The 12,339-nt window shown below is 44.1% G+C and overlaps 1 protein-coding gene across 2 annotated transcripts in view; it reads right to left on the minus strand.

Annotated features, from left to right (window-relative positions):
- The window catches only part of poli (polymerase (DNA directed) iota), a 56,961-nt gene that overhangs the window by 11,022 nt on the left and 33,600 nt on the right, over positions 1-12,339 (minus strand). The window contains exon 5 of one of the 2 annotated variants that reach the window (XM_048545007.2): positions 7,923-8,159. The exons of the other annotated variant lie outside the window; for it this stretch is intronic. Within the exon in view, the coding sequence (XP_048400964.1) occupies positions 7,923-8,159 (237 nt within the window). The remainder of the gene's footprint in view (positions 1-7,922; positions 8,160-12,339) is intronic. 2 annotated transcript variants of the gene reach the window in all.

Here is a 12,339-nt window from a genome sequence, read left to right on the forward strand (position 1 = left end):
GGGTGGCAACTTTCAAGGATCTGTGTACATGGACACCAACATCTCTCTGCTCATCTATACTACTAAGAATCTTACCATTAGCCCAGTACTTTGCCTTCCCGTTACTCCTACCAAAGTGCATCACCTCACACTTGTCTACATTAAACTCCATTTGCCACCTCTCAGCCCAGCTCTGCAGCTTATCTATGTCTCTCTGCAACCTACAGCATCCTTCATCACTATCCACAACTCCACCGACCTTAGTGTCGTCTGCAAATTTACTAACCCATCCTTCTACACCCTCGTCCAGGTCATTTATAAAAATGACAAACAGCAGCGGACCCAACACCGACCCTTGCGGTATACCACTAGTAACTGGTCTCCAGGATGAACATTTCCCATCAACTACCACCCTCTGTCTTCTTTCAGCAAGCCAATTTCCGATCCAAACTGCTATATCTCCCACAATTCCATTCCTCCGCATTTTGTACAATAGCCTATTGTGGGGAACCTTATCGAACGCCTTGCTAAAATCCATATACACCACATCAACCGGTTTAGTCTCATCTACCTGTTTGGTCACGTTCTTAAAGAACTCAATAAGGTTTGTGAGGCACGACCTTCCCTTCACAAAACCGTGCTGACTATCCCTAATCAATTTATTCTTTTCTAGATGATTATAAATCCTATCCCTTATAACCTTTTCCAACACTTTACCAACAACTGAGGTAAGGCTCACTGGTCTATAAAAATGTTCCTTCAGAAAAAAGTAGAGTGGGTTCTTTTTTGATTATATTTTTAATGCACTCCTGGCTCCATCTAAAGTATATTCCAAATGCCTTGATATGTTTTAAGGGATTCACTCGATTTCTGGTGTCTGTACCTGACATAAACTTCCTTCTTTTTCTTAACCAATACCTCAATTTCTCTTGACAATGGGAACTGCAGATGCTGTAGAATCCAAGATAATAAAGTGTGGAGCTGGATGAACACAGCAGGCCAAGCAGCATCTCAGGATCACAAAAGCTGACGTTTTGGGCCTAGATCCTTCATCAGAGACCCTTCAGGTCTAGTGAGCCTTCCTTAGGGACCATAAGACATAGGAGTGGAAGTAAGGTCATTCGGCCCATCGAGTCCACTCCGCCATTTAATCATGGCTGATGGGCATTTCAACTCTACTTCCCTGCACTCTCCCCGTAGCCCTTGATTCCTTGTGAGATCAAGAATTTATCGATCGCTGCCTTGAAGACATTTAATGTCCTGGCCTCCACTGCGCTCCGTGGCAATGAATTCCACAGGCCCACCAGTCTGGCTGAAGAAATGTTAGTAAGGGAGACATGTTTTAGGAAAGATCCTGGGTGTCATGCTGACTCACAAGAAGCCAAATGCCACAGCTGATTAGTATACCTGAGAGTGGTCTTTGACAAGCTATGAGCAGCATCTCTTGCTTCAGGTGAACAAGATTGGGCTCACGGAAAAAAACACAGGTGGAAATGGCAAAGCGAGTTAAGGAGAATTCAAAGCGATGTTACAATATACATTAAGGACAAAAGGTTAACTGGGGAAAAAATAGGGCCCTTAAAGATCAGCAAGGCCACCTATATGTGGAAATACGGGAGATGGGAGTGGTAGGAAATGAGTATTTTGCATCAGTGTTTACTGTGGAGAAGGATATGGAAGATGGAGAACGTGTGGAAATAAATACCGATATCTTGAAAAATGTCCATATTAGAGGAGGTGGAGTTTGTCGTCTTAAAATGCATAAAGGTGGATAAATCCCTGGGACCTGGTCAGGTGTACCCTCGATCTCTGTGGGCAGGGTGGGAAGTGATTGCTGGGCTCCTTGCTGAGACATTTATATCGTCAATAGCCACAGAGAAGGTGCCAGAAGACTGAAGGTTGGCTAACGTGGAGCCACTATTTAAGAAAGGTGGTAAAGAAAAGCCTGACATCGATGGTGGGCAAGTTGTTGGAGAGAATCCTCAGGGACAGGATTTACATGTACTTTGAAAAGCAAGGACTGATTAGGGCTAGTCAACATGGGTTTGTGTGTGGGCGGGCATGCCTCATTGACTAAATTAAATTTGTGAAGAAGTAATGATGAGGGTTGATGAGGGCAGAGCAATGGATACGATCCATGTGAACTTCAGTAAGGCATTCGACAGGGTTTCTCATGGCAGACTGTACAGCAAGATTAGATCACATGGAATACAGGGGGAACAAGCCATTTGGATATAGAACTGGATCAAGGGTAGGAGACAGAAGGTGATGGTGGGGGATTGTTTTTCAGGCTGGATGCCTGTGACCAGTCGTATATCACAGGAATTGTGCTGAGTCTACTGCATTTTGTCATTTATATAAATGATTTGGATGTGAACATAGGAGGTATGGGTAGTAAGTTTGCAAATGACACCAATATTGGAGGTGGAGTGGACAGAAAGGAAGGTTATGTCAGAGTACAACAGGATCCTGATCAGATGGGCCAATGAGCCAAAGAGTGGCAGATGGAGTTTAATTTAGATAAATGTGATGTGCTGCATTTTGGAGAAGCAAATTGGGGCAAGACTTATACAGCTAATGATGAGGTCTTGGGGAATGTTGCAAAACAAAGAGACCTGGGAATGCATGTTCATAGTTGCTTGAAAGTGGAGTCCTACATAGACAGGATAGTGAAGAAGGAGTTTGTTATGCTTGTTTCATTGGTTAATGCATTGAGTACAGGAATTGGGAGGTCATGTTGCAGCTGTACAGGACACTGGTTAGGCCACTTTTGGAATACTGTGTGCAATTCTGGTCTTCCTGATATAGGAAGGATGTTGTGGAAATTGAAAGGGTTCAGAAAAGATTTATAAGGATGTTGCTTGGCTTGGAGGGTTTGGGCTATAGGGAGAGGCTGAATAGACTGGGACTATCTTCCCTGGAGCATCAGAGGCTGAGGGGTGACTTTATAGAGGTTTATAATTTGATGAGGGGCATGGATGGGGTAAATAGGCAAGGCGTTTTACTCAGGGTGGAGGAGTCCAACACTACATGGCATCAGTTTAAGGTGAGAGGGGAAAGATTTACAAGGGACCTATGGGGCAATTTTTTCACACAGAGGGTGGTGCGTGTATGGAATAAGCCATCAGACCAAGTGGTAGAGGCTGATACAATTACAACATTTAAAAGGCATATGGATGGGCACATGAATAGGAAGGGAAAATAAGCCAAATGTTGGCAAAATGGGACTAGATTTATTTAAGATAACTAGTCAGCATGGATAAGCTGGACTGAAGGTGCTGTTTCCATGCTGTACAACTCTATGACTCTATTTGCTCTTGAGAAGGTGCCAGTGAGCTGCCTTCTTGAACCATAGCTTGAATTTACTAAAAAGACTAAAGCCAAAGGACTATCGAATAAAACAAACAACTGTGAATGCTGGAAATCAGAAACAAAAATAGAAATTGCTGAAGAAACTCAGCAGGTCTGGCAGCATCTGTAGAAAGCAGAATTAAGGTTTTGACTCCAGTGGCCCTTCTTCAGAATTAATAGTAGCTAGGAAAAGGTGGTATATGCACTGAAGACTTGGTTGGATCTGGGTTGGGTTGGTTGGGTGGGGGGAGACTTAGGAATGAGCAGATAAGTGGAGGTAAAGCCCAGAGAGCTAGAGAGATTATGACAGTTAGGGAGACAAGGGGGTTAATTTAATGATAGTATACTAGAAATAAAGGAAAGCTCTAATTGGGGCTATAAGTGGGTAAAAATAGGTTGGCTGTGTTCAAAGCAGCCCATGTGAGGAGAAGGGCTGGGGTGTGGGGGTGGTTAAAGGCTGTGGAAGAAGGTGTTCTGGCTGTAAAATTATTGACCTCAAAATTGAATTGTGAAGGCTGCAGGATCCTCAAACGGAAAATGTGATGCTGTTCTTCCAGTTTGTGCTGAGCTTTACTGGAACAGTGTAGGAAGTTTGAGACAGAGATGTTGGCCAGAGTTGATGAGTTTTTCCAGCATTTCTGTTTTTGCTTAAGTCACAGGATTGCAAAGTTTTGAACAATTACCAATTCTTTAAAAGTAAGAACAGTAAGACAATCTACAATAGAAATGCTTGCAAATTTAATACCCAGAATTAAGATGCTGCAAACAAGGATAATACACTATGACCGAAAGCCACACAGCACACATCAAATAGCAAATGCAACTTAGGTAGATATCATGGATTTCTCAGTTAACTCCTATCAGATGTCAAAACGATGGTGTCATCAACCTCATAAAACTTCACAAGGAATTAAGGTATCCACTTTCACCAATGAGTTCTAAAGCATCCTCTCAAGAGCTGAACCATCATGAACTGCTCGATGGCCATTCTTGTTCTGCTTCATTACTCTGCTACCTGGTTCCATGATCATCTTGACTCAGCAAATTGCACTGAAATATACAACCCCAGCCTTTCACGAACAGCTAACTTCACCAAGCTAGATCATTTCTAACTGTTTTTCCCCTGAACCCAATCTTGTCCAGCTGAAGCAAGAGATGCTGCTCATAGCTTTTCAAAGACCACTCTCAGGTATATTAATCAGTAATAGCATTTGGCATCTAGTGACCCAGCATGACGCCCAGGATCTTTCCTAAACCATGACTCCCATTCTTAGCTAACTTCTAACTCCTATAACTTGGCCTGACTTTTAACAGCACAAAATTATCCAACTGTTCTTGGTCGGGCCTGGGTCAGGGAGTACATCAGGATCTAATAACAAGGGCCCAGGAGCTAGGGGGCCTCCCTATGGCCAGGTCAGAGGGATGGGGTCATTGGGTTTGGCTGAAACAAATGGGCTTGCTGTGCTTGGGTCAGGGGCAACCAGGATCAAAAGCAGCACCAGTGCCCATGACTTCAGTCCCAGGCCCTGGCTTTTGTGACTTATCCCACTGGCTCCCTACACAGCCCCTAATCAATTCAGGGATAGTAGGAACTGCAGATGCTGGAGAATCTGATATAACAAGGTGTAGAGCTGGATGGACACAGCAGACCAAGCAGCATCAGAGGAGCAGGAAAGCTGACGATTCGGGCCTAGACCCTTCTTCAGAAATGGGGGAGGGGAAGAGCATTCTGAAATAAATAGGGAGAGAGGGGGAGGCGGATAGAAGATGGATAAAAGAAAAAATAAGTGGAGAGGAGACAGACAGGCTAAGGAGGTGGGGATGGAGCCAGTAAAGGTGAATGTAGGTGGGGAGTTAGGGAGGGGATAGGTCAGTCCAGGGAGGGTGGACAGGTCAAGGAGGCAGGATAAGGCTAGTAGGTAGGAGGCATGGGTGGGGTTTGAGATGGGAGGAGGGGATAGGTGGGAGGAAGGACAGGTTAGGGAGGTGGGGACAAGCTGGGTTGGTTTTGGGATGCAGTAGGGTGAGGGAAGATTTTGAAGCTTGTGAAGTCTACATTGATACCATTGGGTTGCAGGGTTCCCAAGCGAAAATTGCATGCTATTCCTGCAACCTTCGGGTGGCATTGTTGTGGCTCTGCAGGACACCCAGGATGGACATGTCGTCTGAGGAATGGGAGAGGGAGTTGAAATGGCTTGTGGCTGGGAGGTGTAGTTGTTTGTTGCGAACTGAGCGTAAGTGTTCCGCAAAGCGATCCCCAAGCCTTTGCTTGGTTTTCCCGATGTAGAGGAGGTCACATAAGGAACAGTGGATACAATATACCACATTAGCAGATATGCAGGTGAAAATCTGCTTGGCGTGGAAAGTCTTCTTGGGGCCTGGGATGGGGATGAGGGGGGAGGTGTAGGGGCAAGTGTAGCACTTCCTGCAGTTGCAGGGAAAAGTGTCAGGGATGGTGGGGCTGGAGGGCAGTGTGGAGCGGACTAGGGAGCCACGGAGAGAGTGGTCCCTCCGGAAAGCAGATAAAGGTGGGGAGGAAAGAATGTCTTTGGTGGTGGGGTCAGATTGCAGATGGCGTATATGTCGGAGGATGATGTGTTGGATCCAGAGGTTGGTGGGGTGGTATGTGAGGGCGAAAGGGATTCTGTTTTGGTTAATATTGTGGATAGGGGGTGTGAGGGATGAGTTGCGGGAAATGCGGGAGACATGGTCGAGGGCGTTCTCGACCACTGAATGGGGGGAAGTTGCGGTCCTTGAGAAATGAGGACATCTGAGATGTTCGGGAGTGGAATGCCTCATCCTGGGAGCAGATCCAGCGGATTTGAAGGAATTGGGAATAGGGGATGGCATTTTTGCAGGAAGGTGGTTGGCAGGAGGTGTAGTCTCGGCAGCTGTGGGAGTTGGCTAATCAATTCAGTTGCCTTTTCTGCAACATAGTTCAACAGCTCATTTCTGCTTCATTTACTTCTAGGACCTTCCTGAGTCCCAGGTACATAGAGATATTCAACTGCTCTCAACTCCAAATAGGCTCCCCAGCTACACAGAATAATTGGAGGTCAGTTTTTTGCTTGCAGGACAGCAAAAAATATCAACCCCTCGAACTGGAGTATATTCTTCCCTCCCTCTTTCTCTCTCCAATTATTTTTGTCTAGAAATCGCTTTTCAGGGGCCTCTACACTGTCCTGAATGACTGGCTGGAAACCTTTCATTAAGCTCCATCCACTGGGGAGAACTGATTGTTGCCACCTAATAATTCTTGGGACTGAGTGCTTTGGAATGTGCATTTTACACTTGACAGCAAATTCTAGCTTGCTCAGAACAAAAGTAATTGATTATTTTGAATATGAGAATCACTGGCTAACTCATTTTTGCCCATCCCAAATTGCCCACAAGGCATTTAAGAGCCAACAACATTGCAGTAGGTCTGGAGTCACATGCAGGTCAGACCATGTAAGGATCAGAGGTTTTTATTTCTGCAGGATATTAGTGAGTTTCTACAATAATCAGCAGGAATTACGTTGTCACCATTAGGCTAGTGTAGCGATTGTAAAGCAGTCAGCCAGGCAGTTATGAGTTCCCCGATTGAGGTTGTTAATCTGGTCCAATCGGGGAGCCCTGCCTGACAGATATAAACAGGGGTGTCAGTCGTCTTGTTCACTCTGACAGCTGGCTCTGAGGGAGCTGGGTAAAGGTCACGGACTCTCCGTGTGTAACTAAAGGGTGACGTGGTGATGGGATACCAGCCTCTATGGAGTTATTTCAGCTAGCTGGTTATTTATTCCAAGATTTTTAAATTAAATGCAAGTTTCACTGTCTATGATGACAGAATTTGAACCCGTATTCCCAGAACAATAGCTGTGCCTTTTGGATTAATTGTCCCGTGACATCACGACAACACCACCACCTCCTCTTAGTCTGAGGGTTTCATCACAGCCACGACCACAAAATGACATTCCCTTTGCCTTTTGTCCCCAAGACAATTTAGTTCTTTAATTTCTGACTGCCTCTGAGCTCTCCCTGACCTTTTCTTTTGTCTGACTCACCCCTCCTTGATCTCACCAACATAAAACCGATCATATTTCCACCTCTCTTCTTCCACATCACTAAGATTTCTGAAGAAGTCATATTGAGCTCAAAATATTAACTTCCTTTCACTCTCCACAAATGCTGACAGACCTGCTGATTTTTTTTCCCACACTTTCTGTTTGTATTTTTGGTCTCTCGGTGTCAAGCATCTGCAGTATTTTGCTTTTATTTTTGTGGTTGACTCTTATCTGCCTTTTGAAATGGCTTAGGAAACCTTGATGCTAACCTTGCCAGCAACACCCACATCCTGTGGAGGTTTGAAAAAAGCTGAAATTCAAATCAACCTCGTATTGACATTGCACTTGTTGTAACCTGAGCATTGCTGTGTACTCTTGCAATTCTGCACCATGCAGGCGCAAGCCTGGCTTTTCTGTTCTGTACGCCTCAGCAATTGGCAAGAATATCAAATAGGCAGATGTCACTAAACATAAGGCCCAAGTTACAATTCACATTGGCTTCCTCCTTCAGCACAATTTAAACTGAGCTGTACAGTCAGAAAACCTTACCAGGCACTTGTACGGGATGCACGAGGCTTCCCATGCAGTCTTGAATGCTTTCTGGAAGCAATGTCGTTTGTTGGTTCGGTTTGAATGTTCCTGATACCAGTTTGGCCAATAATTTATTGGGTGCAATTCCTGCAGCTCCTGTGAGGCCTACCCTGTTGAATATTGCTGTTCGCAATTCTGCTGCGATTTGGGATCCGAGAGCCAACCGGACATGTCTTGAATCAGCAGTGTTTAATGCTGTACAGAAAAAATTTGGTGAACATAGCACATGTCATTTTTCCCTTCTCAGCTACATAACAAGGTAGACAAATGTGTTATAAACATTTCCATGTCACAAAGAACCCAGAACGTATGCAAAATACTGATGAATTTTTTCATAGTTTATTAAGTGAGGATGTTTTTGATTCTCACTGAGATATGGGGCTTGAATTATGTCGCCCAGGGTCACAGTCGCAGTCAACTTCTGGCCCCTTGAGGTCCTTTAGTCAGAGTCTTTGTCATAAAATACTGAAACAGACCCTTCAGTTCCAACCAGTCCATGCCAAACAGAATCCCAAACTACTTTGGCTTGAAATTAGAACCAACAACTCCAAGATTTCATCGCAGCCGCAACCGATACAGAAGATGGAGCTTTGACATTAGAGGTGGCATGGAGGCTCAGCGGTTAGCACTGCTGCCTCACTGTGCCAGGGACCCAGGTTTCATTCCACCCTCAGGCGACTGTCTATGTGGAGGTTGCACATCTCCCTGTGTCTGCGTGGGTTTCCTCCAGGTGCTCTGGTTTCTTCCCACAGTCCAAAAATGTGCAGGTTAGGTGGATTGGCCATGCTAAATTGCCCGTAGTGTTCAGGGAGGTGTAGATTAGGTGGGTTATAGGGGGATGGGTCTGAGTGGGATGCTCTGAGGGTCAGTGTGGGCTTGCTGGGCTGAAGGCCCTGTTTCCACACTGTTAGGATTCTGTGATAAAAGGGAGCTCAATCTGAGCTACAAATCTTCTCAAAACTCGATAAAAGGGAAAGTCATGGCCTAATGGTTTTATTGCTGGACTGTAAATCTAGAGACCCAGATAATACTGAGTGGATGCAGGTTCAAATCCTGTCATGGTAGATGGAGGAATTTGAATTTGATAAAACCTGGAATTGAGAGTCTAATGATGACTGTGGAACCATTGTCGATTGCTGGAAAAACCTATCTGTTTCACTACTGTCCTTCAGAGAAGGAAACTGGTCTGGCCTGTATGTGACTCCAGACCCACTACAATGTGGTTGACTCTTAACTGCCCTCTGGGTAATTGGAGATGGGCAATAAATGCTGCCTCGCCAGCAACACTCTCATCCCGTGAATAAATAAAAAACAGATAAGGGCCCAGTGGGATATTTGATGACAGCAGATACAGAAATAGGAATACGTGATTCAACAGCAACAAGGAAGAGAAGTAAGCTGGTTGTTGTTTGTAGAGGAGTGTCTCTTACATTTGGTTCAGTTGACATTATGTTTCTTTTACATCCCTTCGGTATCTCAAGAATATATTCAGGATCCGAGCTCCAATACTCAAAAATGGGACAGCAGGAATAAAGAAGGCCTGAAGTGATCCAGGAAGTGGTGAAAAGTTTAGTGAAAAGTAGTGGTAAGGCAGGATCTAATCAGGGTGTGGGCAAGGCGGGGGCTGGTGTGGTTTAGGAGTGGAGTACAGGGCACAGGCTGGTTGAATCCCCTATCCTTTCAAGCTTCCAGAAAGCCAAAACTATGTGATGTATTTAACTTTTTAATTGGAAATGCAAAAGAATTCTGTCTTGTCAAAGTGGGAAGAGTCATAGCTTTGCTATTTTACACAAAGATTTTTAGGTTTAGATTTTTTGCAACCACCAGCCACAGGCATGTGTTCCAAAGGCTGTGAACGTGGAGACAGTAACTGTTAGCTGTAATCTGAAATGTGCAGGTAAAATGCAGTAGTGCTGATGTGTGGGAGAATGCTGCAGAGTCAAAAGGAAAACTTCCCTTCTAACCACATGACACAGCAGCAGCTTGACTTCAGCAAAGAGGAGGCTAAGTATTAGCTTGTACAACTGGCTATCTGTCGACACCTCCAGATTTCTAGCCTTCACTCTGGACACAAACAAATTGGCAAAGGTTTCAGATGGGTCTAAATGCTGTTAATATTTTTCAGACGTCTTCAACTTTATCTCTCCCATTCTTTGATACAAGTTCAGCAGTGATTATCTTAAACTAGTATAGAGTGTTTTGGGAAATTCTGAAATGGTAGAAGATGTTATATAAATACGTGTCAATTTTCTAATGTTGTTTCCGTTTGACCTTAGATGAACTAACACTCAGTTTTTATTTCCTGCCAATGGTACCATCCCTCAATTCAGCATTATTGAATGTTATGCCAATAAGAATCTAGGTGTGAAAACTGAGTGTCACTAGAGTTAGGATTCTGCTAGGCCATAGTGCAAACTGAACGAGGACTGTGTTACACCTAGGATAAGGTATATGAGGGGAATAGGATGCATGCTGATCATACCCAGCCAGTAGAAACATCAGAGACCAGATGGCCCACAGAAACCCAACCATCCTGCGGCAATAATACATTGCAGATGGCCCCTCAGTGGGACTAAGTACAACTCTTGATGGTTGCCAGTCAACTTGATTGTCCAGTAGCAAGACCTGAGTAGTGGGGGCTGCTACTAGCTGGGATGAAGACAGTCATGGGTACATCCTGGGTTTCGGTCAGAGTGAGAAAAGGAAACACAGGGAGGATGTGAGAGGTGGGTTCTGATGGTCAGGCAGCAACTGACAATGGTTGGGGTGTAACATCTTGGGGAGTACGGGAGAGGTATGGCTCCTTTGTCTGCAATGGCATCCCATTGAAGATGTAATCTTGCCCCTTTCTTCTTGAGTTTTAAAAGGTCTGGTTAAAAAGAAAAGCCTACATCCTCTTGCCCATTGCTTATGCCAACTGTATTTTGGAAGAGACAGTGTAATATTTGGGTCAATTGAATTGTGAACAAACCATCAATATCTTTTCGAAAATGGCAGGTGGGCTGTCAATTTTGGCACCCACCCCTTCGCTGTGACCTCGTTGGGAGTGGCCAGGAATGTGGTGAGCTAGTCGCCTGTCATATTTTACATGCCCCGACACCCCCTCCCCATCATAAAAACTCCCGGTAGGAGGAGCTGTAAACTCCAAGTATAAAAATTTGTACATAACACAGTAATGCACATCTTGCTGCATTGGTCAAGAAAAGTCAGATCATATAGGCTTTAAACAGAGAGGAGCATAATATAAGGTCACACAAATTTTATTCTTCAAGGTGCCACACGTTTCTGTTCAGGAGACAAAGTCTAGTTGATGTTAGGCAAACAGTGAGCATGTTTGTTGAAATCTTATTTACTATTCACATTGGACATTCAGAACATTACTTTTGTTTGTTGGATTAATTTCAGGCACTGTGCATCATGGCTTCAGCATTTCCAGTTTTTTTGTACTTCTGAACTGGCTGTCAAGACATTATGTTAACCAAGTTATGTTTGCCTAAAAGTATCTTTCACCACGTACAGTGAAGGAAACATTTTGCCTGAGCGTAGTGCCGGAAATGTGATGCAGCATTGACAGGAAGTACACACAGATGGAGCATTTATAGAAAGGAAGAATGCAGAGTTAACATTTTGGGTCTGGTGACTCTTCATCAGAAGAGTTGCTGAGTTTCAGCCAGCAATTTTCTTTTTTTGTTTCAGATCTCCAGCATCTGCAGCTCTTTATTTAATTTTAGTGTTTACAGGTGGATTGACAGGCATTAAATTGAAGATAAAAGTGAGTAAGCCCTAGCTTTGACACATTGAGGAAATATTGGAAAGCTTTTTGAATTTTGATGGCCTTAGGAGGCAGTACATGTGCTGATCCACAACTACTGAATATCCCCTTTGGGCGGCTAGTGTGCTGTACAGCTGCATCGTAGGAACATCGGATGTAGGAATAGGAGTGGGCAATTCAGCCATTCAAGACAGAATCTGCCATTCAGTCAGATTATGGCTGATGTGGTTATAGTAACTCTTAACTCCCTTGTCTATTAAAAATCTAACTCAGCCTTGAATAACACAATGGCAAAGGCTCCACTGCTTTCTGGGGAAGAGAATTATTACCCTTTCAGAGAAATCAAAATCCTCCTCATCTCCATCTAATAAGCCCTCTCATTTTTAACTGGATCTTCCAGTTCTAGTCCCTCCCACAAGAGGAATCACTCTCTCAGTGTTTGTCCTCCCCTTCAGAACTTGTTTCAATAAAAACTACTCTCATTCTTCTAAACTCTTAAGGGTAAAGGCCTAACCTATTCAACAATTCTTCTTAACAGAACTCTTTCATTTCATAATTGATTCAAGTGAATCTTCTCCAATTTTTTGTATTTGTTCACAGGAT

This window comes from Stegostoma tigrinum, chromosome 1, assembly GCF_030684315.1.
Source record: "Stegostoma tigrinum isolate sSteTig4 chromosome 1, sSteTig4.hap1, whole genome shotgun sequence".
Taxonomy (NCBI): domain Eukaryota; kingdom Metazoa; phylum Chordata; class Chondrichthyes; order Orectolobiformes; family Stegostomatidae; genus Stegostoma; species Stegostoma tigrinum.